The sequence below is a fragment of the Symsagittifera roscoffensis genome, chromosome 8 (assembly GCF_963678635.1).
Source record: "Symsagittifera roscoffensis chromosome 8, txSymRosc1.1, whole genome shotgun sequence".
In the NCBI taxonomy this organism is placed as follows: Eukaryota; Metazoa; Xenacoelomorpha; order Acoela; family Convolutidae; genus Symsagittifera; species Symsagittifera roscoffensis.
In genome coordinates, this window is record NC_087069.1 from 33,651,974 (window position 1) to 33,676,525 (window position 24,552).

Below are 24,552 nucleotides of genomic sequence, written 5' to 3' on the forward strand. Positions count from 1 at the left end.
AATTTGAGACCAGTAAGCGTCAATACTCAGAATCGTTCGTTAAGCAAAAACAAAAGTATGAAAAAACTTTCAAGATGATAATTGCGGACAAAAAAACGATAATGCGGGTTAAAACATACTTCATGATAATTATGACCCAAATGATAATTAAAAAACTGAACCGACGCTTGATTAGTCTTCTTTTACCTGCAGTGTATGCATATGCAGAAGGTGCAGAATAGAAGGATGAGGATGACTAGAAGGAGTAGGGAAGCGATGAGAGCGATGACTGCACTTGGCACCCCCATCACTGCAGGAAGTCCCTCCCACAGACCCCCTCCACTGCCCCCACCTCCTTTTCTGTCTGTGCCCCCACCATTGTCAGCATCTGAAACAGAATAAACTAATATAGGATATGAAACCAAACGCAAATATTGCCTTCCTTTTAGAACATGAATTTGAACTGAATTTGAAAATAAATCAAAAAACAAGCCGCGAAAAATTAAAGTTCTTCCTGAAAGAGAAAGGATGGAAGATTTTTATTTGGTCTATTCAATGGAACGCATTTTAACTTAATTCTGCTACCTTTCATCTCAATGCTTTTAAAATAATTGCAACCATTTAAAAAGACGGAGTGAAAAAATTTGAGTGAAAAAAGTCAGACATGAATCCTGGTAACTAAACAAAACACAGAATCATGCAATGTTCCAAATTGCCACCATTTTGCTACACTAAGTAAAAAAAAGATGTTTAAAATTCTCGTCAACTTGACTATGTAGTAAACCGCTGTAAAACAATAACTCCTTCATATTTCGATTGTTAGTGACTCATGATCTATTGATTTCAAACAAAGTTGTCCCCTCCTATTATTTCAGCCACTCATCTATTCGTTCAATCATCGAAATGGTCATAATAATGAGAGAGAACAGATTGTCTCTTTCTGACACAATTATGTTTGGTCAGATGTGAATTGTAAATGAGGCTTTTGTCAATGAGGAAACCAATCGAAAATTATCAGGTATCAAACAAAACCAAGTTCAACGTTTAAGATGAAAGAGTTAAGATGCATGCAAAAAATATTCTAAACATTTTTTTTTATAAAACAGGAAAAACAGACTTGCACTTTTTTGAATTAAATGACCTTTTAATAATTAGTCGTTATTTCAAGTAAATAAGGCACATTTTTAACTTGAAAACCCATCGGAAAATTCCAAACATCAGGTGTCAAATATGACAAGGCGGGAACAATGTCACTGTAAGTTGAATTATTTTCACCGACTTCTGATGAAAAAAGTTCCATTCATTTCATGCAGCAAAAAGCGAGGAAAAAACAAACAATGACTAATTAAACCAGATACCAGAATACCCCAAGAGAGAAGCATCAGAAAGATTTTCACTTAAATAGCTCGTCTACAATTCGAACCAGCGTGAGATGATTGGTAACCTCTAATCAATTCCTTATTGCGTAACATAACACCTTTCTATTTACTCGAAATACTCAAAAAGAAGCCATCTTTCCTTTCATCTCTTTAACTTATATCCCATTCAAGCCCTGAGCAATTTCCTTTTTCCCTTTACTTTAAGAGCCTGTTCTCTCCCTCCCCTCGCTCCTTTCAGTGCAATATCTTTTCACGCGTGCTCCCATTATGTGTCACATTTGTCACCAGGTATTACTTGGGCAGTCAATGTTACATGTCACTTCTTATCAATCAACCCAAACACCTTTTTAAAGTCTTCCTTTTAAGCATCATCCTTCAGGTGAAGAAAAAAAACAAAATATGCGTTTTTTATATAAAAGCACAGCAAACATGTGAAATATATCTGCACAGTAGCGGATTTAGAGGGGGGGCGGACTGAAATTACAGCATGATTTTTTTTGTTTTCGCTTATTAATTACACTTGCAAGCCTGTAAGGACGAGGATACGAACAAGATGCATTAATTATGTGCACTGCATTGCTTCAAAGATTGAATTTGCTTCAAAGTGGGGAAGGGGCTGCACTTGTGTGCTAGCAGGCGAGACAAGGGAGGGAAGATAAGAGATTATTAGACTGATTGCATTCTAACTTTATGACGGGAGAGCTAATAAAGAGAGAAGGCTACGAACGACCTAAACAACTTCACAAAAAATTTGATCAAATAAGGGTGACAGAGCACCAAAAAAAATATAACGCAACTTAGCGTTGAAAAGCTAGAAAAAATTAGAACAGCTATTCCAGCATTCCAATAACTAAACAGTCACAAAAAATATATATTATTGTTGGCTTGTAATTCTTTAAGTCTTCAGTGATCGGAACATTCTGATGTTCACATGTTTGGACCATATGTAATAGAGGGGTACGGTGTTTCGGAGTATGGGTAGCATACTTCTTTGAAGGAAGTTACTTGTCAAACTACCCTATCCCCCTATCCGTACTCAGCTCCAATTTTACCCCAAATCGAATCCATCTTAATTTACCCACATTTAATACCACGCTTGGTATATATCCCGCCAATTTACATGCCCCTAACACGTGTTTCAACTTCACTGCTCAAATCCCTCCCAGATTGGCCAAACAAGTTAACCCATATTTGCTTGTATTTATAGTACCAACTGTACAAACGGGCACAACACAACAGGAAGGGTAAAGACCCTTTCATGATCAAATCTGAACAAGTTGACAGTTCTGAAATTTGTTCAGCAGATAAAAAGCGGCGACTTGAAATGAACAAGATAAAATGACAACGTTACACACGTTTTCACATGTTCAAAAACATAAGAAACCTGAAAGCAAGTGATTACTTCTTGTACTGGGAGTTTCAAATCATGTTTAAGATATATTAAGCGAAGAATTTCACGCGTGGTGAGCGGTTAAGCAGCACATTTGCTGTTTTCTGTTTGCCCCGGCGGCCCAGTAAGGAAAATAGGCTTGGTTAGTTTGTTTAAATTGGCTCTAACTATTTGATTAAACTAGACCCGAACCAACTTTGAAACTTGACTGCCGCTTTTGGCCTGAAACTCTTTTGAATAAATTTCGTATTGGGTGGTATTTTGTTTTGACAAGCTACACAAACTTCAGATTTTAGTTGTCGAAATGTTCTAAATCTTCATTTCAATTTAATTGTCTTCGGGAAATTTTATATTTATAAGCATTTAATTTAATCATTCAAAATTTCAGACCCACAATGATAGACTTTTTGATGCCTCATCTGATTTCTAAATCCCTTTTTTGTTTAAAGTTTTTTGTAGTTAGTATAAGACAGTAATTTTTGTATGAGATTGTAATTAGACCTCCAAATATTGTTCTACTTTTGACGCTCTTTGAATGCGTGATCTCAGTACATATTAAAGTAGTTCGCTTGTATTGATGCCAGATTGCAAGAGTTTGGATTTTCGAGAACCCGTCAAAGAGATGTTTTTAATCCTTTGTAATTTTTGCTGAGGATTAAAAAACATATCTTTGACGTGTAGTCAAAATCCAAACTCCTGCAATCTGATATTCATAAAAGCGAACTACTGTAATATGTACTAGATCAAACTTTCAAGACGCATCAAAAGTAGAACAATATTTAGAGGTCTAATTTGACAGAAAACGAAAGACAAATAATGCACTTTCTATGTAAATCACTTTGCCTTTGGCTAGCGACTGCTGTCTAAATATAAGGATCAAACAGCACATTAATTAACTAGTTAGTACTAGTTAGTAAAGCTACTTGCAGGTCAGTGCAGTTTGCAGAGCACAACACAAATAAGTTAATAAGAACAGAGACCCAAAAACAGTGAAGGCATGGTTACCAACAAACAAAAGGTGTCAAAACGGTTTAGATCGAATCAAACCAAAGAATCGGTGTCGAAATACCTTTGAAGTGTTCGTATAAATAGTGACAATTTAATCATCAAAAAACAAATGTCAGCTCTTAATTTGACTTCATTCAATCGTGAAATGACAAATCGACGCAAACCGAAACTGTTCGCAAAAAATAGACAACATTTTTTGAAACCCACTCGAGAAATTCCCAAATCCGCTCCTGCATGAAACACTTCATGAGATTTGGGGGAAAAATCACTTCCTCAACATCGGGTTTAAGTTCTAATGACAAAAAATAGGTGCAAAGTTCACAAAAATAGGAGAATGAGTCGGAAAATGGAATCAGCCTGCAAAAAGCATACTGCAGTGGAGGATCGAACCAATATCAGCTGCGCATTAGTTAAACACTTTGTCAGTCCCCTTAACTTTTTTACTGTTAGATTTTCATCATTCTTGACTAGCAACTAGCAATTAATACACATAAATAAATCGGTTGAAACTCATGCTAATAAAAAGCCGAATAAGTTTAGCGCTGCATCAATAGAAAAATTGGACACCAATAGAGAAAATTTCAAATACTTGGTTGAAGAATGTAAACTAATCTTACAGCGCAAACTACCTGTGTAAAAAAAATCAAAACCGAAACACAAAACGAAACTTAATGGCAAAGAAACGAAGCACAGCTACAAAATAGATCGGTCTTGTCGGGTGGGTGAGAGGCTCAATATTGTCTTAAGAGAGTTTGTGCCCCTCACACCCTCACATTTATATGATAAAGTCTGCAAGATCGGCAGTCGCAATAAAATTTTTGAAATGCATAACCTGTTTTTGCAGCACGAGTTTTAAAAGTTCTCCAGAAAATCTCAAGATATTTTTGAAAATCCTTAAAGTTGAGTTATTGGTACAACTTTCGAGAGTAGAATCACCAACTCTATTCTTCTGAAACTAAAAAATTTCATAGCGATATTTCTATTGAGTCTCTTGCCCTTTCACAGAGCCTTTTCGGCGATGATCGTGATACTTAGTCCTGGACGGTGAGTTCCAATTTTAGACTATAGTGTGTGCCGTAATAGTTGTTACATAGAGGCGAAACTGCGCTTCGCAAACACTCGCAAGAACAAGACAAAAAAGCAGCTTTATAAAATGAACTAAGAAAAAATAGAAATAAGCCTCGAATTAGTAAAATTTTGCAAGGTATTGGCTTCGAACCTGCGACCTCGAGAACTGGAGTTTCACGCTCTGCCCTCTCGGCCAAGGACGCTCAAAAATCGGTTAACACTAGTCAGAAATAAAGCAGCTACATATGCTAATAAATTGACAATGCTATGCAGCAAAAGTGGCACCAAATACAAATAGACACAATTTTGCCAAAAAAATTTGGAATATAACAAACTGAATGCATCCACAATAGCTTTGTATGTAATAAATTGAAAAGCATAAAGCCACATTATGTGTGAATAATGATTTCAAACAATTGCGAGAGTTATGACAATTCGAATGTCAAAGCACATGCTATCAAAAAGCCGTAAAAGTGCCCCAAAGTGGCACCCATATTTGCAACTTAGGTTAAAAGAAAAAAAGAAAAGTCGTCGTAGTATAACACTAACGCTCGCTGAAGTACGTTAGTGTAAAAAGGTTTGCACAGAAGTAAGAGATCTGTGAATTGAAAACATAAAGGGATTGGAAGAATGTTCATTCTGATTAGAAGACCTCCATAATTTATTGTGCCTGGAACCTATTTGCATATACGTTTTTTTTTCGATGAGACTAGTATACATGGCATCAAATGAAACGGCTAACGATGAGCATGTTAGGATTAACGGAACATATTTTATATAGGTTGAGTTAAGTGTTTGCAAGGAAGTTTGTTGAATTTCTTCTCATCATTATTTTTTTTACTGTTGCAGTTGTAGACGCGTTGCATCCACGGGAGCTTATTTGTTAGCAGAAGGAGTTTTCAATGATTAATTATCGCTAACGAAAACGAAGCCCGGTAACAATTTGTTTGTGAAACTTATTGCCAAAAAAAGCACCATAAGCAAATATTCATTATTGAATACAATTTTCCCGAAACTTCAACAATATCAGACAGTTTCTGAGTCAGAACAGAATTTCGCACCAGTTTTCAATTTTAAAAAAGCAATAAAAGACTTATGACTTGATAACAAACAAGGATAGCCGGTTACTGTGCAAGTAGCACAGAATGTTCCGATCAAAGTCGTTTTATCTGCGTGGTGTAAAAGTATGTGAACGAAAAAATAGAACTTAGGCATACTCCAAATTTATAGTAAAATAGGCCAATTGGAAAATTAGAAAAAAAAAATCGTTAAAAAAATTCAAAAAGTTTGATTAAAAACTTCAAAACTTTGTTCAAAACTTCGAGCACCAGCTGAAAACTTCAAAACTCAAATTACCTGAAGTAAAACTAAGTTTCACGGCTTAAATTAAGCATAAATAAGCTACTGTAAGCCTGCACGCTCACCTTATTAGCTTGAAATGAGACTAAAAACAAAATTTTCAAGCTGATTTTTCTCGACAGATGGTCGCAACGAAAACAACTCAAAACTCAGTATTTCAATATGAAAAGATTAACAGGCAGATAATTATATACTTTTCAAGGGGAGTTTTGGACCATTTATGCTTACAAAGACAAGAAATGATCCTGTAATTGAAGTAAGTCATGTGAAGTAAGACTTAATTTACCCCGCTACTCACTCCATTTGAGTTCGAATAGCAACAAGAGTACTCTTATCAAGGCAAAGCTCTGAAATTACGGACTGCATTTTAAAGTCTATGGAAAAATGGTATTTTAAAAAAGGGAGGAAATTTTCAAAAAAAAAAATTTTTTTGAGAATTTTTTTTTAAATCATCCCATCATCCCCCAGGCGCTATGTAAAGTACAAAGTGATATATTTCGCATATAGAAAAGCATTAAATAGACCAAATAGCACACCTTAATTCAAGTTGGAACAATTTCTAACTCGGATTAAATCTCAGCTTACGCGTTATTAGCATTAAATATATCGCGTTAATTATCAGAAATTGGCCATCTTTAAACCCCTACAACTTAACGACGACAAATAATCACAGGTGAAATATCTTTTTTTAGCTCAGGACAACAAAAACTTTCGAATCATATTAAAAACTTTCGCCGAAAATTGCTATTTAAAGTGCCGAATTTTGTCTGGAGAAAAAAAAACCAGCCAGAGCACAAATATTTTTGTTTCGAAAGTCGGAACAAAAATAATCAGAGTAGTTTTCCGACACGAAGTTTCTTTTTTCAGATTTTTTTGTAATCTAAATCACGATAAAAAGGGCTTGGAAATGATAATACACTTAACCTTCTACTAGTTTTCTGTGAGGTTTTCTCTGCTGAAAAAAACTCCCTGCACTTTTTATTAGAGTCCGGTTGTACCCGTTTCGCTATAACCGTTCCCATCTTGAGAAGGCGGATTACATTGGGAGACCTCCGACCGGGACCGAGGTGTGCTTCGAACTGATGACCATTGTTCAAGAGCCACGCGCCTTACCCGCTCAACCACGGCCGCTCTACCTACGCCATAGCTCCTAGCAGTCACAAAAAGAGTACCCCAATTAAATTTACATGCATCATTTAAAATCTCATCTTTAATTACACATATACGAATTTTGAATCTAGTGACAAATGTTGTATCTAGTAACGAATTTCCCCCTTTTGCAATCGAAGGAAATAGTGAAAGAGATACGAAACTTCCTACCCTTTGCATGGTCAAACAATATGGTGGTTTTGAGCATTTTCTGCACTACTTAATTGTCGGGAACCCCCGCAACACAAATCGACTTCTTCATAGATTAAACTGAAAAAAACTGCTTTTCAACGCAAAAAAATGTGTTCTGGATTAAATTACTAAAATTCTGTGCTAATTTAACTTTCCAGAAACATAATTATCAGAATGGCTCGATTTTGTCAACATAATTATCAGAATGGATCCAAATTTGCGGAACCCCCCTGATAGTTTTGATCCCCCTCCCGCAAAGAAAAACGCCTTTTTAAAAAAAGCCCAACCCCCAGGTAATTTTCGACCCCCGCGAATTACGTGCTGCAGAGTAACTTCGAGCTTGCTGTAAAAAACAAAAAAAGTTTGCTAAATGAAAGCGGAAGCATTTGTTCAATAATCACTTCAATCGGTGTCACCGTTTTAAGCTAGGTAGAGGAAAAGCTAAATCAGCTAACTCAATGAGCTCTATTTTTCAGATCAATATTTCTCCCGCCTCATTGATTTTAATTAGATTAAAACGCAGATGCTTTTAAGTTGTGGTGTAAAAAGAATGAATATCACCTCAAAAGCGAATATCTAAAAAGAAGCTTAGATAGAGTCAAGAGCGAAAAATGCAAATGCATGGTAATTTAAATCGGGATTAACTGATAATTGAAAAAAAAAAATCAATTCAATGCTTCAAAATATAACTTTCCGAAGACAAAACCTAGATTTTTAAAAGAATCAAATCGTTATCTTTCTTTTTGAAAACTTGGCGCTCCGCAATTGTTTTCTTTTGAAAGATAAAAAAAATCAAACATTTTATTTCTTTTTCCTTCTTTTGATGGAAGTATCTCAATTTACGGCGTTTCATAGTTTTTTTGAAAGAAAAAATCCTATATTTTATTTATTTTTTCCTTTTGATGGCATAATCTCACTTTAATCTAATGTTATTTGCATATTTGACCTACTATGCTTTGTAAGATACCGTTTATGCCTCAAGCATGCATACTCATCAAACCAAGGTAGCCTAAAAGTAAGTAGCTAGATAGATAAATGAGATCTAACGGTAAATGAGAGCGGAGAATCTAGTTATTGAGGCGAATCAAATGAGCCACTGATTTGGTCTATTGTTCACGTCAGCTACTAATCGCCAAGCGTGAAATATCCCTTATTCAAGGTTTCCTTTCATTTTGATCCCTTCACCGCCGTTCAGCATTATTTATATTTATGATGGCTTGAATGTTACTCCTACCAATACTTTCTGGTAGTAAACAGCCAGATTTTCAACAAAAATGCTCCAAAAAAGGCATCAATTGAACAACATCCTCCCCGAGGGGTGTGTCTTGCTTGGGCATTTTTCTTTTTTTTTTGGGGGGGGGGGGGTCCTAATTCTCTTCTTTTTCTTTTATTGCCTTAATTTTAACGTCCTTTATTTTAATGTACTTCACCTTAACGGCCAACCCTGATGAGAAATTAACTTGGAAATACAACTAATAGTCAACCAAATTCACAGCCAAGTGCAGCAAAAAATGCTTAATTTATGTCTCACCTCTTCATAAGCGCACGTCTTTTTAGTTCACTTTTTATTTACTAGGCACCTATTTGTCATGTAGCATTGAGTTTGCATTGCATCATGACATGAGGATTTCAATGCATAAACTAACTGTATCTTCAGTGAAACAATAACTTGTTATAACCGCTAATTTCTACTGGATCTATTTCAGACAGAGTCTCCCGCTGTTACAAACTAAAACTTTTACTTCTATTTCTAATATAGTATATTTTCAACATGTTCATAACAATGAGTGACTCTGAGAAACTGTTAGAGAAATGAAGGCGCCACTTTTAGTCTCATAAGCGCCAAGGAATGCGTAAAAAACGTTCGAGTATGTACTCATAACTAAGTGGTTTTCCATTAAATTTTGCGTTTATACTTTCATTTTTTCAATCATTGTATTTTCATGTGATGATTGTTGATATGAACAGAAAAAGATAGTGTCGAGATTTTTTTAATGCATGCGACGTTATGTGGGTGGTCATAATCACATTTCAATTCAATCTTATTTGATATCTCATTGAATTATGATATAAAAATGAAACCATAACACCTACAAAGTGCAAAACTATAATTCAACCCTTCTAGTATTCGATGTTGACTTTCTCATGACCAAACTAAGATGTCAAAGTACTACAATACACTTAATACACTTGAAGGTGGGCAAAATGTACTATTTGCTATCAAAGTAAATCTGTTTGATAGGTTTTCATTATTACTCATATCTCTAAAATTACTAAAATACGCCTAAAACAGTACAATATAATGAAATACACACCTTCTTAAGAACTTATGCCTAATCAGAAGTATCGAGAATTCGAATAGACTATGTCTTCAAAAACAGACAATTAGTCAAGCAAAGACTTTACAACAGACCATTTTTTAAAAGAACTTGAAAGCAGAATTTAATATCCTTAAGATATCATTAAAATTAATCGTTCAGAAGTGGGGGAATTAAAAATCTAGGTTTATTTCATTATGTGTAGTACAATTCAAGGCTGACATATGCAGTTTATATTGTTCCATAAAATTTTTCCCTTTTCCGTCCGAAGGCAAAAAAGACGCACTAAAAATAAATAGGTTCAAAAAACAAAATAAAATTCTTCAAATAGATTTTCAATTTGAGCGTGTTTCGAAATTGAATACAAAAATCAATCCTCGAAAACTCAATCCTACAAAAAAATTCGAAAGATACCAATATCATTTTTAAAGTTCTTCAGCGATTACTAATTGCTTGAAAGTGCAATTGGTTCCGCCACAAGTTTCGAATAGATGAGCGGTGGTTTCTGTGCCTAACATGGATATTAACGAAAAGACTGATTAATTTTGGCAGTATCTAATAAAGACATAAACTGAAAGCTGATCATTTTTCTCGGAAACATGGAATTGGTACTGAATTTTTTCGCCCTCGAGTGTTTTTTGCTACAATTGCGACCGAACATTTAGAAAAAAGCATCTATAGTGAATCGTTTGCAAAATTGCGCATTTCCTCAAAAGAAAAAATATACTAGCGGGAATGCAATTTGGATAATTTGACGTTAGACCTCTATAATAATTGCGTTCTTTTGTTTGTCTCCCTTCAAAAGGAAAACTGCAAGATGAGTTTTCAAATCAGCAACGGGAGAAATCGGAGATTGCACAAACAAACAAATTATACTAACAAGCATTTTAAAATATATATTTTTAAGGCACGCGACGCATGCTATGAAGATAATATTGTTGAAAAATTACTCTTTTCATAATTTTTTCCACGAAAAAACCAAACTTGACAATTATCTATCTGCTATTGGTGATGTCAAGTTAGAAAATGATTCTTGAAAATTGAACCCAAATATCACTGAATTTGAAAATTTTCCTTTTTGATTTGAAAAACAATAAAAAGGCACTTCAGTCCAGCATTTTTTCTAAAGGCGCCTTCGGAGCCAATAATTACTAATTTTGAGAGGAAAGCGCGCGCCGAAAAAACACTATTTTTTGGTCAAAATTTTCCAAAAAATGCCTCAAAACATCTTTTTTGGCCCGTTTTTTCAAAATTTTCCCTGCAGCGTCGAAAACTTCGCCAAAACAGGGGGCCTTTTTAGTCTTTCGGGAGAGCTCGGAAAATCAATTTGGTCGACCTAAAAAAAGTCTACAAAATTTTGAACGACTGTTCAATTCTTTCTTTTTAGTTGGGGCAAATTCATTACAAGGAACTTTCATTACAGGGAAATTCATTACAGGGGAACCATAGGGGAAGAAAAAGTTGACTAGATCCAAAATTTGTACTGTTAGTCAGTTACGTGGGAATGGATTTAACGTAAATTGTACTTGAGTCATTTGAAAAGGGACAAGTGACCCCATTTGGGCTTGGAGAGTGATTGGTTAATTAAAACCTGATGAATTATGTCAGTGGAGGGAATACAGAGAACAGATATGCATGATTGAAATCGCAGTCTCAGGGGTATTTAGAAATATATGTTTATTCTGCATCAATTTTACTTGAAGCAATTAGAAAAAAGAAAGGCGACTTTTTCAGAAGTCTCCGATCTTTAGAAAATTATTAAGAAAGCATGCATCGTGTTAAAGGTAGCCAACGAATTTCGAGCAAAAATCGCAGCTAATTAGACGAATAGACCAATTTTAAAAGAGGAGATTTCGGATCAAAATATGTCAAAAATGAGGCTTAAGTTAGCTAAATTAATTAGCATACGAAGTGTTAATAGGGTTGTTCAATGAAAAAACAAACATACCTGCAGTTTGTTTTGGGATGTTAAAAGTGTCTGTGCTGTTGATTTGCACACTGTCTATCTGGTGAATAACTCTGATCTGAAACAATTAGAACCAACGTGAATATTATGTTTGAGGAGCGATGGAGATGTGGCTACGGTTTCCGACTCTAAGTCAAACGGTCGTAAGTTCGAGACCAAGCACAATCCGTAATCCTTGCTTGGGGTGAAATACATTTTCTTAGTCGAGAAAATGTCAAAAATTGAATTTAACTTTTTCAGTGGCGTGCCTAACAGCTCGTATGTTGGTCCAGTTATTTGTAAAAAGCAGGTCTTTTATCCACGCCAAAGTTTTTGGCAGTCGGCCATTGCAGCTTTCAGAGGGCATACTTGACGCCAATATCTTAGACGGAATATTGTTGGGAGCGTTAGCCTAAGAAAAAAAACTCTGAAAAAAATTTGAATAACGTGCTCAAAATTGCCCCTTTTGATCTGCGTTTTTAAAAAAAATAGTAGATTTTCAATAGTATTTAGATGAAACATACCATTGTGTACAGCAACATTTGGTTCTCGTTTCTTTAAAAATTTTCTGCGTTACGTTGGTAAAATATTATTTACCAGAGTTCAATACTTCATTATATTGCAGAGTTACCGAAGAAAGGGTTACCGTTACACAATGAAAAGTAATAGGTTATCAATCACAACAGACTCAATTGACAACAATTCGTTTTTTCCTCGCTCGTCGTAGCTCGGAGCAAATTGAAGTCAAATAAGAACTCTTTATTTTATGCAACAACTGGAGATAATAACACGATAAAAACAGCAAATAACATGACTTGACTTGTCCGGTAGATAGCTGAAAACTAAAACCAAGGGCAGATCTAAAATTTTAACAAGTGACCAGAATTCTAGAAATATATTCTATTCTTTAGTATGTTTACTCTAGCTGTGTTCTTGAAAACTCACTTTGAATGAAACATTCGCGAACTGGTTTTTGAACACCGGGAACAGTGCATTAAGGTCATTCGTCGTATTCTGCACTATTGCACGCTGTGTCTGTTGCACATTAGCACCTCTTCCAGCTTCTGTAGCCTCGATTACGTAACCGATTACATCATATTGCGTGATTCCATCTCCGAAAGTAGTGGCATTTTGTCGTAGTTCGACTAGCTTGTCTGGTGCGTTCCAGTTGATATGCCAGAGACGATCTGCGCCGACTTGCTTAGCTCGACCAGAATTGGGAAGAACTGAAATAAAAAGTTTGTAGGTACAATGGAATAAAGAGCATATACACAGACGCGAAAAAGAGCTTTGCACCACTTGCGATACAACGCAAGCAGGAGACAAGCTAGCAGACAGAAAACGAGACAAAAGCCGCTACATTTTTGAAGCGAAACATTTCTGAAAAAATGTCGAAAAAGCAAACCACAGCAGCGAAGGAATCAGTTGATATAAACGGTAAAAAACTGATTGTTTGAAAAAAAGCAATCAGATAAAAGACATCAAAAGAGTTTCAAATTAAAGTGAAAGGTATTGAAATCACATCAAAATTTTGTGTTATGGCGAATAAGATAACGATAGACTGGCAATACTCTTCTTCAAGTCCAGAACTTTCACTTAGTAAAAAAGAACAAGTCTCGGTGGATTCGACCCTGGACATTTGTAAAGCCAGGCATGGCCGTCACCTCCAAGCCAAACGTGTAGAATAAATCACTCAATTCTAATTTACGATAAGCCAAGCCATCGAAAGGATCAGTAATTCTGTTAAACGAGTTGTTAACCTGAAAAAACTAAGTCTTAGAAATCGTTCCAAATTGGTTGAAGCAGGCTATTTGCCATAATTGCTATGTTACTAGGAGCGAAATCTATCAGTTTGTACTTCATATGGTTTGATTTTCTAAAAAAAAACTCAAAATTAAAAAAATTATTCTTTTTTTTTAAATTCATCGATTGTTCTAGAGTGAACACTGCTTCATGGAACTTATAAGCAGTCGAACTTTCAGGTCTTCGCCCTGATACGAGCAGTCTTGTTTTACTTTTTGCGGGCGTGTCTAGCGTATCGCCCGCTCAAAGTCTGGAGAACCATTTCGATTTAGCAGTTTAAAATAATTGTCGTAGAGCGTCCGTGGCGGAGTGGGTAAAGCGCGCGGGATTTTAACACGAGGACCCTGAGTTCGAATACGCCTCAGTCCCGGTCGGATGGTTTCCAATATAATCAATTTCCTCAAGGTGGGAAAGGCTTCGGCGAAATGCATGACAATCCCTACCCCAAAAAAAACCCGGAGGCAAATAAAGAAATAATTGGTTAATTGTTATCAACTCACTGGCGTGTTCCGTGATGAACGGGTCAGTGTATTCTTTGGGAGGCTCTCTCGTCACTGGATTTGTAGAAGAAACCGAACACTCGTGCCGCTCACCCGAAATCAATCCAGTAACAATTGCTGAGCTAGATTTGTACACACGAACTGCTAAACACACAGACACAAATTATATTAGCTGGGAATACTCGAGCGATTATTTGAGTTGACAATCACATTTCTAACACAGAGGCAAAGTTGTACTTCGCGTGCGCAAGCAAAAAATATGACCGATAACGCTACTGGGAACCCAGTTTTCGAGTGCTTTCAAGAGCACAGATGCGAAGCTGTGCTTCGCAAACAATAGCGAGAACGCGGAAAAAAGCAGCTTTATAAAGTGAAATAAGAAAAGCTCATTTTTGGCACCTGGAACTCTCAGAAGTAATCACGAAAGTATCAAAAATGAACCAAATATTGTCAAATTAAATTGAAGATTAAAAATATATCGTTGCTGGCTACATGTAGGGACGTCACATAGATTGAAGTAACTTGAAGACTTTGGTATCTAAAGACCGAAGTAATTGAAGTAAAATGCGACAAAGAGGGGCCAATTAGACGCCTTTGTGTTACAACCACTTACTTGATAGAATGCTGTTGGCCTGTGATGTGAGCCAACAACTGACTTCATGTATAACGCCTTCTGTGTGGCCTTGATTGTCAACGGGGGTGGCTTCATTCCACTGCACCTTCACAAATGTGTCGAAAGCAAGCACTTTGATATTCCTGAAATTTACAGGGAAAGTTAGACGCTAGCTCGTCTTGAAATTAAGAATTAGCGAGGCTGTTTTTTTTATCTTAACATGAGACATACATTTGGGTAAAATGAAACATTAAGTCGATGAAGTTAATTGTACTCTAAAAGAAACAAACATAACTGGTTGCTGTCGAGTAGCACAGAAAGTTCAGACCAAACTAATTAGAAAAAAAGAAAATAAAAAAATTTAATTCGAAAATATCATTTTTTGTGCAATTTGTGTTTACTGCATTTCCTGTAGTTTTTTGCTGGAAAGAGCAATCGAATTAGGCGAAAAAAAGTTTCTCGACAGATAACTTTTTGTTCCGACTTTCGATACGAAATTAACGGAATATTTGTGCTCGGGGTGGGTTTTTTTTTCTTCAGACAAATTTCGACTTTTTATCTAGACATTTTTGACGGAATTTTTTTATATCATTCGAAAGGTATTGTTGTCCTGAGCTCAAATTTGAAAAGATATTTCACCTGTGATCATTTTTTGTAAAGTTACGGGGGTTTAAAGATGGCCATTTTGGCCAATTTGGGACAACTAACGCGCGATATATTTCGCGCTATTAACGCGTAAGCGGAGAGTTAATCCGTCTTAGAAATTGTTCCAAATTGGTTAAAAGAAGCTTGTTTGCCATAATTGGTTTGTTACAAGGAGCGAAATCGATCCTTTTGTACTTTATATGGCGTGTGGGGGGATGATTTTCATAAAAAATTTTAAATTTTAGAAAACTTTTTTTTTCATTTTGTTTTATTTTATTGAATTTTTTAATGTTATTACTGCTCCATAAACCTTAAAGGGCAGTCGGAACATTCAGGGCTTCGCCCTAATACGAGCAGTCTTGTTTAAAATTAATTTCAGAATCCGAATCACGACCAGTAGCTATTTAATATGATAACAAACTTGACCCGCTAGCAGCTTTCCTCGAGGTAGTCAAAATGGTTGGCAAAAAATTTATAAAACTGACCCTACGCCATAGCTCTTTCCGGCTCTTTGACAATAATCACAACAAAAAGTCTAGAGGGACTTCATGAAACGCCATTTCTATTATGTTTGTTGGGTAGATTTTGAATTCTGTACTTCTTTTACATCAAATTTTCATGTGAGTACGCCTTAGTCTAAAGCGGCATTATTAAAATGGCTGTCGCGTGAAGTTTCACTAAAACCATTTATATACCTTGATAATACTTGTCAAACTATTACCCTTGCCGAGTATTCTAAAAAGCGGTATCATACTTCACTGGTCTATACTTACTGTACAGGTAGTGTGAGAACTTTTGAGCACATCGATTCAGGATCTTCACCTTCGGGTCGTTGATAACCTCTGACGCAAAGACACTTTTCAGCACCAGGGTAAAAACTTGCGGAATTAATTGGACAGATTTTGCAATTGTCATTTCCCAAATTATTTTTGAAATATCCTTTGCGACAAGTTTGGCATTCACTGAGGATGTCATTGGGTTCAAATCCCGGGTTGCACTGACACGATGAGAGATCTTGATACTGTTTTGCCCAATTTCCGCGCTGATCGCACAAAATAGATGACAACTTTGTCCCCGTTTTGGAAGACGAATTTTGCACGCACTTTCCAGTAGCTTCCGTTGACTTAAGCTCCGCGTATGTTCTGTGAAAGTACTGCAGCTCAAAGGTAAATGAGGGACAAAAATAACGAGTGATGTCAAATTTTTTCAGGGCAAAACAACTGCCATCATCGTCAACTTTGAACTGAATTTTTTTTGATAAGGCTGGAACTGTTATATTTCTTGTCGTGAAAATTGCAAAGTCATCGTATTTATCGGATAATGAATCTATAAGATGAAACCTCGACTCTATGTCTTCATCCACTAAACCGTCAGATCGTATTAGGTCAAAAGCACTGATGGCTTCTGAAGTATCAATAAAAATATCTTCATTGTCGTTCAGTTCAATGTAATATAATTTCAGCAAAGGGCTGCACATGCTGAAAATGTCTTCAAGATTTTCAGTTTTTAAATCTTTGCATGATTGAATGTTGAATTCAATCGAAATCACAACGTCTGATTGAGGATGAATATCAATAACAGGGGAAAATATAGAACCCTTTTCGTCTCCAGTGAAAAGTCCCACGCAGTCTTTCGTCAGTGCACCACTTCCATCAACATGATACTAACAAACAATCATTCGAACATGTTTAGATTCTTATAACTCATCTCTAAAATCTTATGGTTTTTTAAAAGAAAAATCGTTAAATACCTCGATGTCCTTTCCAAAGCTAAACCAACGATTGAAATCAGGTGCCCCTCTGCTGCTGAAAATAACTTCTAAAACAAAAAAGTATATGATTCTAAGAAATATCCGCATTTTATCGAGGCTACTTATTAGAAACAGCAACTCAAACTCACCTTCTGCCGAAAAAACAAGGCCAAACAAGAAATAGAAGAACCCAATTCCCGTCATGATAATCGGATCAAACAATTTCATGTGCGGTAAATGTTGAAAGCACACTATGCCTTCTCATTCTTGAACTTAAAACGGGTAAAAAATTTCATCAATTTTCGTTTAAATTATTTTCTAATTTGATGGACCTTATTTCCATCGCGTGACGATTTGCTTATTGTTGTTTTTCGATTGAAACTGTTCCGAAACGTTTCTTTATTTTTGCAAACACTAGAGGGCGAGAAATAAAATTTAACATGCTCGAGGAGAAAACCGCTCTACGAAATTCAAATAAGTGAATTTTAATTTATTTCTGTGGTTTGCCTTCTGATTTCTTCATTTTGAACGAAAAAAAATCTAATTTTTTTTCAAGTATATCTCCGGGTGAATTTTGCCCCCCACTGAGTAAAACCAAGTCATGAGTCAACAACAATTGGCGGAGTCTCAGCTACCAATTACTCATGAAGTGCTGATTGAAACGGAGACAAAATTCAGAAATGCGCTAACAGCAAACAAATCGACAACAGAAACAAAACAAATCCAAATAAACAAAATAATCCCCCCATTCTCGAGAGAAATTGTAAAGTCAGCTGAAAATCTGTCGCAGGCTTATCGGAGTTGTGCTTCCGATATACTTAAACAATTCCCCACAACAATGCAACAGAAGATGACAATCTCAAAAACAATAACTGTGACGAAAGATGACCGCAAACTTCATACACTGACAGTAATTGCTCCCCCCGAAGCAGAGCAATTCATAACTAGCATCAAAAGCGAAGGAATCATTCTACTAAACAGGACGGTATTTCCCATGGGATGCTTTCCAAGGTCTCATAGACCCAAGAACATTTACCCTAAACTAGCCAAAATCAAATTGTCGAACTTGCCTTATGTATGCAACGATATCGAAGCGAAATTAATTCTCAAATTGCCAGAAGACATAATTCATAGCCCCATATTCCAACGTGAGACCTGTATCGTAACGGAACGGGGTCAGTATGTTTACACAGAAAGAGCCATTTTAGAAGTTAAAATTCAAAACGAAGAACAAGAGAAAAAGCTGACGGACTAGTCTTACAAATCGAGAATGGATGGCTTCAAAATGTGGGAAGGTGTAGAAATCTCGTTTCACATACCTTCACTACATGAATGTCAAAAATGCAAAATGTCTGGACGCCAAGAAAAGGTCATCACGATGATTGGTGCAACATAGGAAACCAAATAACCAATAATCCAAATAATCAGTTCCCCAAAAAACCAAGCTCCAATAATGCCAGCGACGAGAAAAATGATGACGAAACAACAAGCGATAAGTTTTGTAATGGTACCGAAAATGAAGAAGATAAGAATGTCGAAATACCACCATCGAGTGTTTTGATTAATGAATCTAAAACAAACAGTGTAGCAACTCCAAGCGAAGAAAAACAGAAGGATGAGGTTCTCAACAATCAGGTCGTAGATTTTCATTCTTACTCTGCAAAAGAAAAAAAAGACAATTTAAATATCGAAAATAACAAACGAAAATGTTGCTCTGACGGAAGAATGCTTACAAAAAGAGAGCGTGAAACTTCACCAACCTCTTCGTCAGTTTTAACACGGAAGAAAGGGCCTAAAATAAAATCTAAAAATAACGGAGAAGACTTGGTTGGAGGGAAGTGTTAGCAAAATTTCTATGTGCGAAAAACCAGATAATTTTTCCGGTAATATTTTTAGCATAGGAAATCCAGCTAAATTACACTCGTTTATCAAAAAATGCCAAGTTTTAAAAAAAATCTCCCAGTTTCATTTTGTGCATTCAGGAAGCAAAAATATTAAAACTTACAAATATACATTTGAGTTTACTGGATAAATATAATGTTTTATTCGATTTCATACCAGGCTCAAATAATTCTGGTGGTTTCTTAACGTTATGGTCATCAAACTTGAGTCCTGCAAAAAGAATTGCTTCAAGTACAAGTTTTCAATTGTTAAATTTTGTCAAACTTAATTGGTTTGTTATCAACGTTTATGCAAACCCAAATTCATTCCAAGCAACTTTGAATTCCCTGAAATTAAGTATCAGATTTTTACCTTATAATTCGAAAATTATCATGATGGGTGATTTTAATGCGCTGAGTTATGACAATATTAACAGTTCTTCAATAGTTAAGTTAAATGATGCACGTATCAAACGATTTACCCAACTCAAAGAACAAATTCTTGATTGTTTTCGTTTTGTTGATTTTGCATTCAAGAATGATTTTTTTGATTATACACATTATGACAAACAACATAAATCTTTTGCGCGCATAGGTTATGTTTTTATGAAGTTCGAAACAGAGTATGACACAATGCAAAGCACTCAAATATCAATTTCTGATCATTTACTCTTACACGTTTTTTGTTAAGCCATCTAACTTGTATCAGCGCGGCCCTAGTTACTGGAAACTAAATGAAGAAATTTTAAAAATCAACGCCAGATTAATTCGTGAAGGTCCAAAAAATTTTTTTGAAAATGAATCACCAAGTAGTTACGAAAACTTTAAGCACAATTTTCGTGAACTTCTGAGGTTTATTCAAGAAAACAAAAAGCGTGTAGATCAGAAAAAACTTAATAAATTGAAGCATCATGAAAATGTTCTCAGAAATTGTATTCACAGCGGAAAAGGTCCGAACTCTAGTTTGATTGAAAAATATCATTTGGTGCTGGAACATCTTCAAAAAGTTTCCAAGGAAAAAGATTTTTCAGACTATCGAAAAATTCAGAAAACTCTCAGCTATACATTTGAGGGTGCGCCCAAATTTTGTAGTCAATGGACCTCAAAGAACACAATTACCTCAATCAAGCGAATTCAAGTGGATCAGAACGTTTATCATACGGATGAGGATATTCTTAATCAATTTCGAAGGTATTTTTCAAATATTTTTTCAAATAATTCCACAACAGAAACCGATCAACTACTAATGAAATTTTTATCAAAAAATAAACTCGAAAATAATGAGAATGATGGCTATAGTTACTTTACAGAAGATGAAATTCACTTGGCTATAAGCAAATTCAATTTGAAAAGCTCGCCTGCACCAGATGGACTTACATCTAAGCTATATAAGACTTTTACGGATGAGTTTTGTTCAATTTTAGCTAAAGTTTTTAATCATTTTGTTCATGGTGGAAAACTTCCGAACAGTTTTTGTTTAGCAATAATCAAACTTCTCCCGAAATCTGAAAATGCCATAGCAGTACAAGATTTTCGCCCTATCAGCCTCATGAATACTGACGCGAAAATTTTTGCCCATGTAGTCTGTAATAGAATTAAAAAAGACCTTTGCAAAGTTGTAAAAAACCATTAGCACGCGTATTTGCCTGGAAGACAATTGCACACAGCAATACGAAAGTTGAAAAAAGCGATTACTCCAGAACGATTGGCTAACAGAGGTTCATGTGCTGTAAAATTAGACTTTTCTAAAGCGTTTGACAGAGTTGACAGATCAATTCTCATCAAAAATTTTTAAAGGGTTAAACCTTGATGAGTTTTCAGTTAGAGCTATTGAAACTTTGTATTTAGACTCAAAAGCAGTAATTGAGATAAATGGTTTTTTATCAGCCAGCTTCAAAATTCATCGCAGTGTGAGACAAGGTTGCCCTCTCTCCGCATTTTTATTCATAATTTTTATCGAACCCCTTCTTCAAGCAATTGAATCTACAGAAGCAATTGAAGGTTTCGGGTTATTGTGCCCCAAACTAGTTTCATATGCAGACGACATAACTTGCCTTATCAAAATCCGATGTATTGACAGGTTGTTCCGCTTAATCGATACATTTTGCAGACAAACTCAAATGATGATTAACATAAGTAAAAGTGAAGTGCTTTCCATACCTGATTTATCTCCCTATAAAACAGTCAAGGAAACAAAAATACTTGGTGTCTTGTTTTACACTTCCCAAAAAGTTGAAAATATTGAACTATTGTTGAGTTCTCAAATTCAAAAACATCGCGGGTTAATTTCACTAAGTAAATCTTTGAGGGCCAAATCATTAACACTGTCAGTTTATGTTCTCCCTAAATTTTTTCATTTGGCTCGTCATACTCCAGTTAACTTAGATACTGTTAGTAAATGCCAACAATTATTAAATACAGAATTGAAAAAATCAAGCAGACTCGACATAAAGAAAGAAGTTTTATATCACCCCATCTTAGATGGTGGGGTAGGCTTACCATGCCTACAACTTAAACTTTTTAGTCTAAAAATTATCGATTTCTTTGCTTCTGATATGTCAGATCGAGATAGTCTGTTACCAACAGAATTTATTTTCTCGAAAGAAATCAAAAAATTGTTAAGAAATACGAACATCTCTATTGAAATAAGTTCGAGTGATTTTGCAATTATTTCAAATATTACCAATAGCCGTTTAATTATAACAGTACATACAAAAACGCGAGATGTTTATTATTTCTGCTTACAAAACTGCAGTTTTCATCATGCTGCGATTTCCCGCTTGTGTTTTGCTGCAAACCGTTACCTCTGTTCAGAAGAAGAATTGATTAAATTTACAGGCAAAGTTTGGAAAAATTCAATGCTTGATATCTGGGAAAAAAAAACTTTTTATAAATTTTTGTACGTTGTCTGTAAGGATTGAGAAGAGCAGTGTTTTTTTTCTTGAGAATGGCTCGAATGTTTTATTATAATTTAGAATGCGAAACATTCGAACAACTAATTTTCAGTTGTCACTCGTTGCAACCGTCAAGAACCATATTACAGATTAACAGTTGGCGTGACGTTTTTGTATCAACGAACATTGCGAGGCTTAAGTATGTTGTTGCGGTTGTTAGTGGTGCATAATCAAACTCATCGACGTCATGGAAAATCAATTTGCAAACATTTTTGTCATGGGAACCAGGGAACATACGAATAAAAAATTGCTTCTACTGATAAAAACTACCAAGGACATGTTAGACTTCCGCAACAAACCAGGATACCCGGTATCCGGTAAAAGTAATGTCAATTGAACAAAAACTGCTAGGAAGTAGAAGGTAGATGTTTCAAGCGTACCAGGATACTCTGTATCCGGTACGAAAAAATGTAATTTAAGCACAAATAAAAAAAATGGTTTGCCGATCAGGACACCCAGAATCCGTTTGAACAAAAAATGTACAGAAACAGTTCAGAAACCATCTAGACGAGCTCTTAACAATTTAGAAGGTGTTTCTTGTGTCAAAAATTAGGTACTAACTCGATGAGTTTTTTTCGATAAACTTGATGTTATTTGATGTACATTTTGAAAATAAAACTCTCAACTAAAATTTTTTTAATTTAAAATAAAAAAAAAGGAGCAATTCAGGAATTTACAAAATTCAGAATTGCGCTAACAGCAATAAATTGACAGAAGAAACAAAACAAATCAAATTAATCAAAATCAACCCCCATTTTTGACAGAAATTGTCAAGTCAGCTGAAAATCTGGCGCAGGCATATTGAAGTTGTCCTTCCGATATTGAAACAATTCCCCGCAATAATGCAACAGAAGATGACAATCTCATAAACAAAAATCTAAAAAACAATTTACAATTAAAAGAAAATTACTTGAAAACTTTACAGAAGATGAAACTCACTTGGCTATGAACAAATTGAATTGGAAAAGCTCGCTTGGACAAGACGGCTTTACATCTCGGCTATATAAGACTTTCAAGGATGAGTTTTGTTCAGTTTTAGCTTAAGTTTTCAATCATTTTGTTCATGGTGGAAAACTTCCAAATAGTTTTCTTTTAGCAATGGTCAAACTGCTCCCGAAATCTTAAAATGCCATAGCAGTACAAGATTTTTGCCCCCATCAGTCTCATGAATACTGCCGCAAAATTTTCGCTCAAGTAGTCTGTGATAGAATTCAAAAAGACCTTTGCAAAGTTATAAAATACCATCAGCACGCGTATTTCCCTGAAAACAAATGCACACAGCAATACGAAAATTGAAAAAAGCGATTACTCCAGAACGATTGCCTAGCCGAGGTTCATGTGCTGTAAAATTAGACTTTGCTAAAGCATTTGACAGAGTTGACAGATCGTCTCATCAAAAATTTGAAAGGGTTAAACATTGATGAATTTTCTGTTACAGCTATTGAAACTTTGTGTTTAGACTCAAAAGCAGTAATTGAGATAAATGGTTTTTTATCAGCCAGCTTCAAAATTCATCGAAGTGTGAGACAAGGTTACCCTCTTTCCGCATTTTCGTTCATAGTTTTTATCGAACCCCTTCTTCAAGCAACTAAATCTCCAGAAGCAATTGAAAGTTCCGGGCTATTGTGCCCCCAAAGTAATCTCATATGCAGACGGCATAATTTGCCTTACCAAAATCCGATGTATTGACAGGTTGTTTCGCTTAATCGATACATTTTGCTTGGTGTCTTCTTTTACAATTCCCAAAAAATTTAAAATTTTGAACCAGTGTTGAGTTCTCAAATTCAAAAACATCGAGGGTTAATTTCACTCAGTAAATCTCTAGTAAATAAATCCAAATAAATATTTAGTAAATTAAATCTAAATGTATTTTAAGCACAAGTCACAGAAAGAACAAAAAACAGTTTGCCGATCAGGACAACCAGTATCCGTTTGAACAAAAAATGTACAGAAACAGTTCAGAAACTATCTAGACGAACTCTTAACAAATTAGAAGGTGTTTCTTGTGTCATCATTTAGGTTACTAACTCGATGAGTTGTTTTCCATAAATATGATGTTATTTGATGTACATTTTGAATATGAAACTCTCAACTAAAAAATTTTTAATATAAAAAAAAATAAAAAAAAGAAAAGCGCAAATCAGAAATTTACAAAATTCAGAAACGCGCTAACAGCTATAAGTCGACAGAAGAAACAAAACAAATGAAAATAATCAAAATCAACCCCCCATTCTCGAAAGAAATTGTCAAGTCAGCTGAAAATCTGGCGCAGGCATATCGAAGTTGTCCTTCCGATATACTGAAACAATTCCCCACAATAATGCAACAGAAGATGACAATCTCAAAAACAAAAATTGTGACAGTAGATCACCGCAAACTGCATACACTGACAGTTATTACTCCCCCTGAAGCAGAGCATTTTATAACCAGCATCAAAGGCTAAGGAATCATACAGAACAATAATTCCCATGGAATGCTTACGAGGGTCTCACAGACCCAAGAACAGTTACCCTAAGCTAGCCAAAATCAAATTGTCGAGTTTGCTTTATGTATGCTTTATGTATGTTAAGAAAAGGTCATCACGATAATTGGTGCAACATAGAAAATCAAAAAACCAATA

The 24,552-nt window shown here is 35.3% G+C and overlaps 3 protein-coding genes across 7 annotated transcripts in view; 1 reads left to right on the forward strand and 2 right to left on the reverse strand.

The window, feature by feature from the left end:
• Nucleotides 1-17,456, reverse strand: part of LOC134852983 (ephrin type-B receptor 4a-like) — a 36,564-nt gene extending 19,108 nt beyond the window's left edge. The window contains exons 1-8 of the mRNA XM_063868885.1: nt 17,248-17,456; nt 17,099-17,166; nt 16,122-17,011; nt 14,704-14,846; nt 14,091-14,234; nt 12,733-13,013; nt 11,791-11,866; nt 187-367 (exon numbers count right to left, since the gene is read on the reverse strand). Coding sequence (XP_063724955.1) covers nt 187-367; nt 11,791-11,866; nt 12,733-13,013; nt 14,091-14,234; nt 14,704-14,846; nt 16,122-17,011; nt 17,099-17,166; nt 17,248-17,326 — 1,862 coding nt within the window. The 5' untranslated portion in view covers nt 17,327-17,456. The remainder of the gene's footprint in view (nt 1-186; nt 368-11,790; nt 11,867-12,732; nt 13,014-14,090; nt 14,235-14,703; nt 14,847-16,121; nt 17,012-17,098; nt 17,167-17,247) is intronic.
• Nucleotides 1-24,552, reverse strand: part of LOC134852833 (contactin-4-like) — a 207,828-nt gene that overhangs the window by 139,707 nt on the left and 43,569 nt on the right. The window lies entirely within an intron of this gene.
• The window catches only part of LOC134852832 (NPC intracellular cholesterol transporter 1-like), a 188,775-nt gene that overhangs the window by 83,801 nt on the left and 80,422 nt on the right, over nt 1-24,552 (forward strand). The window lies entirely within an intron of this gene.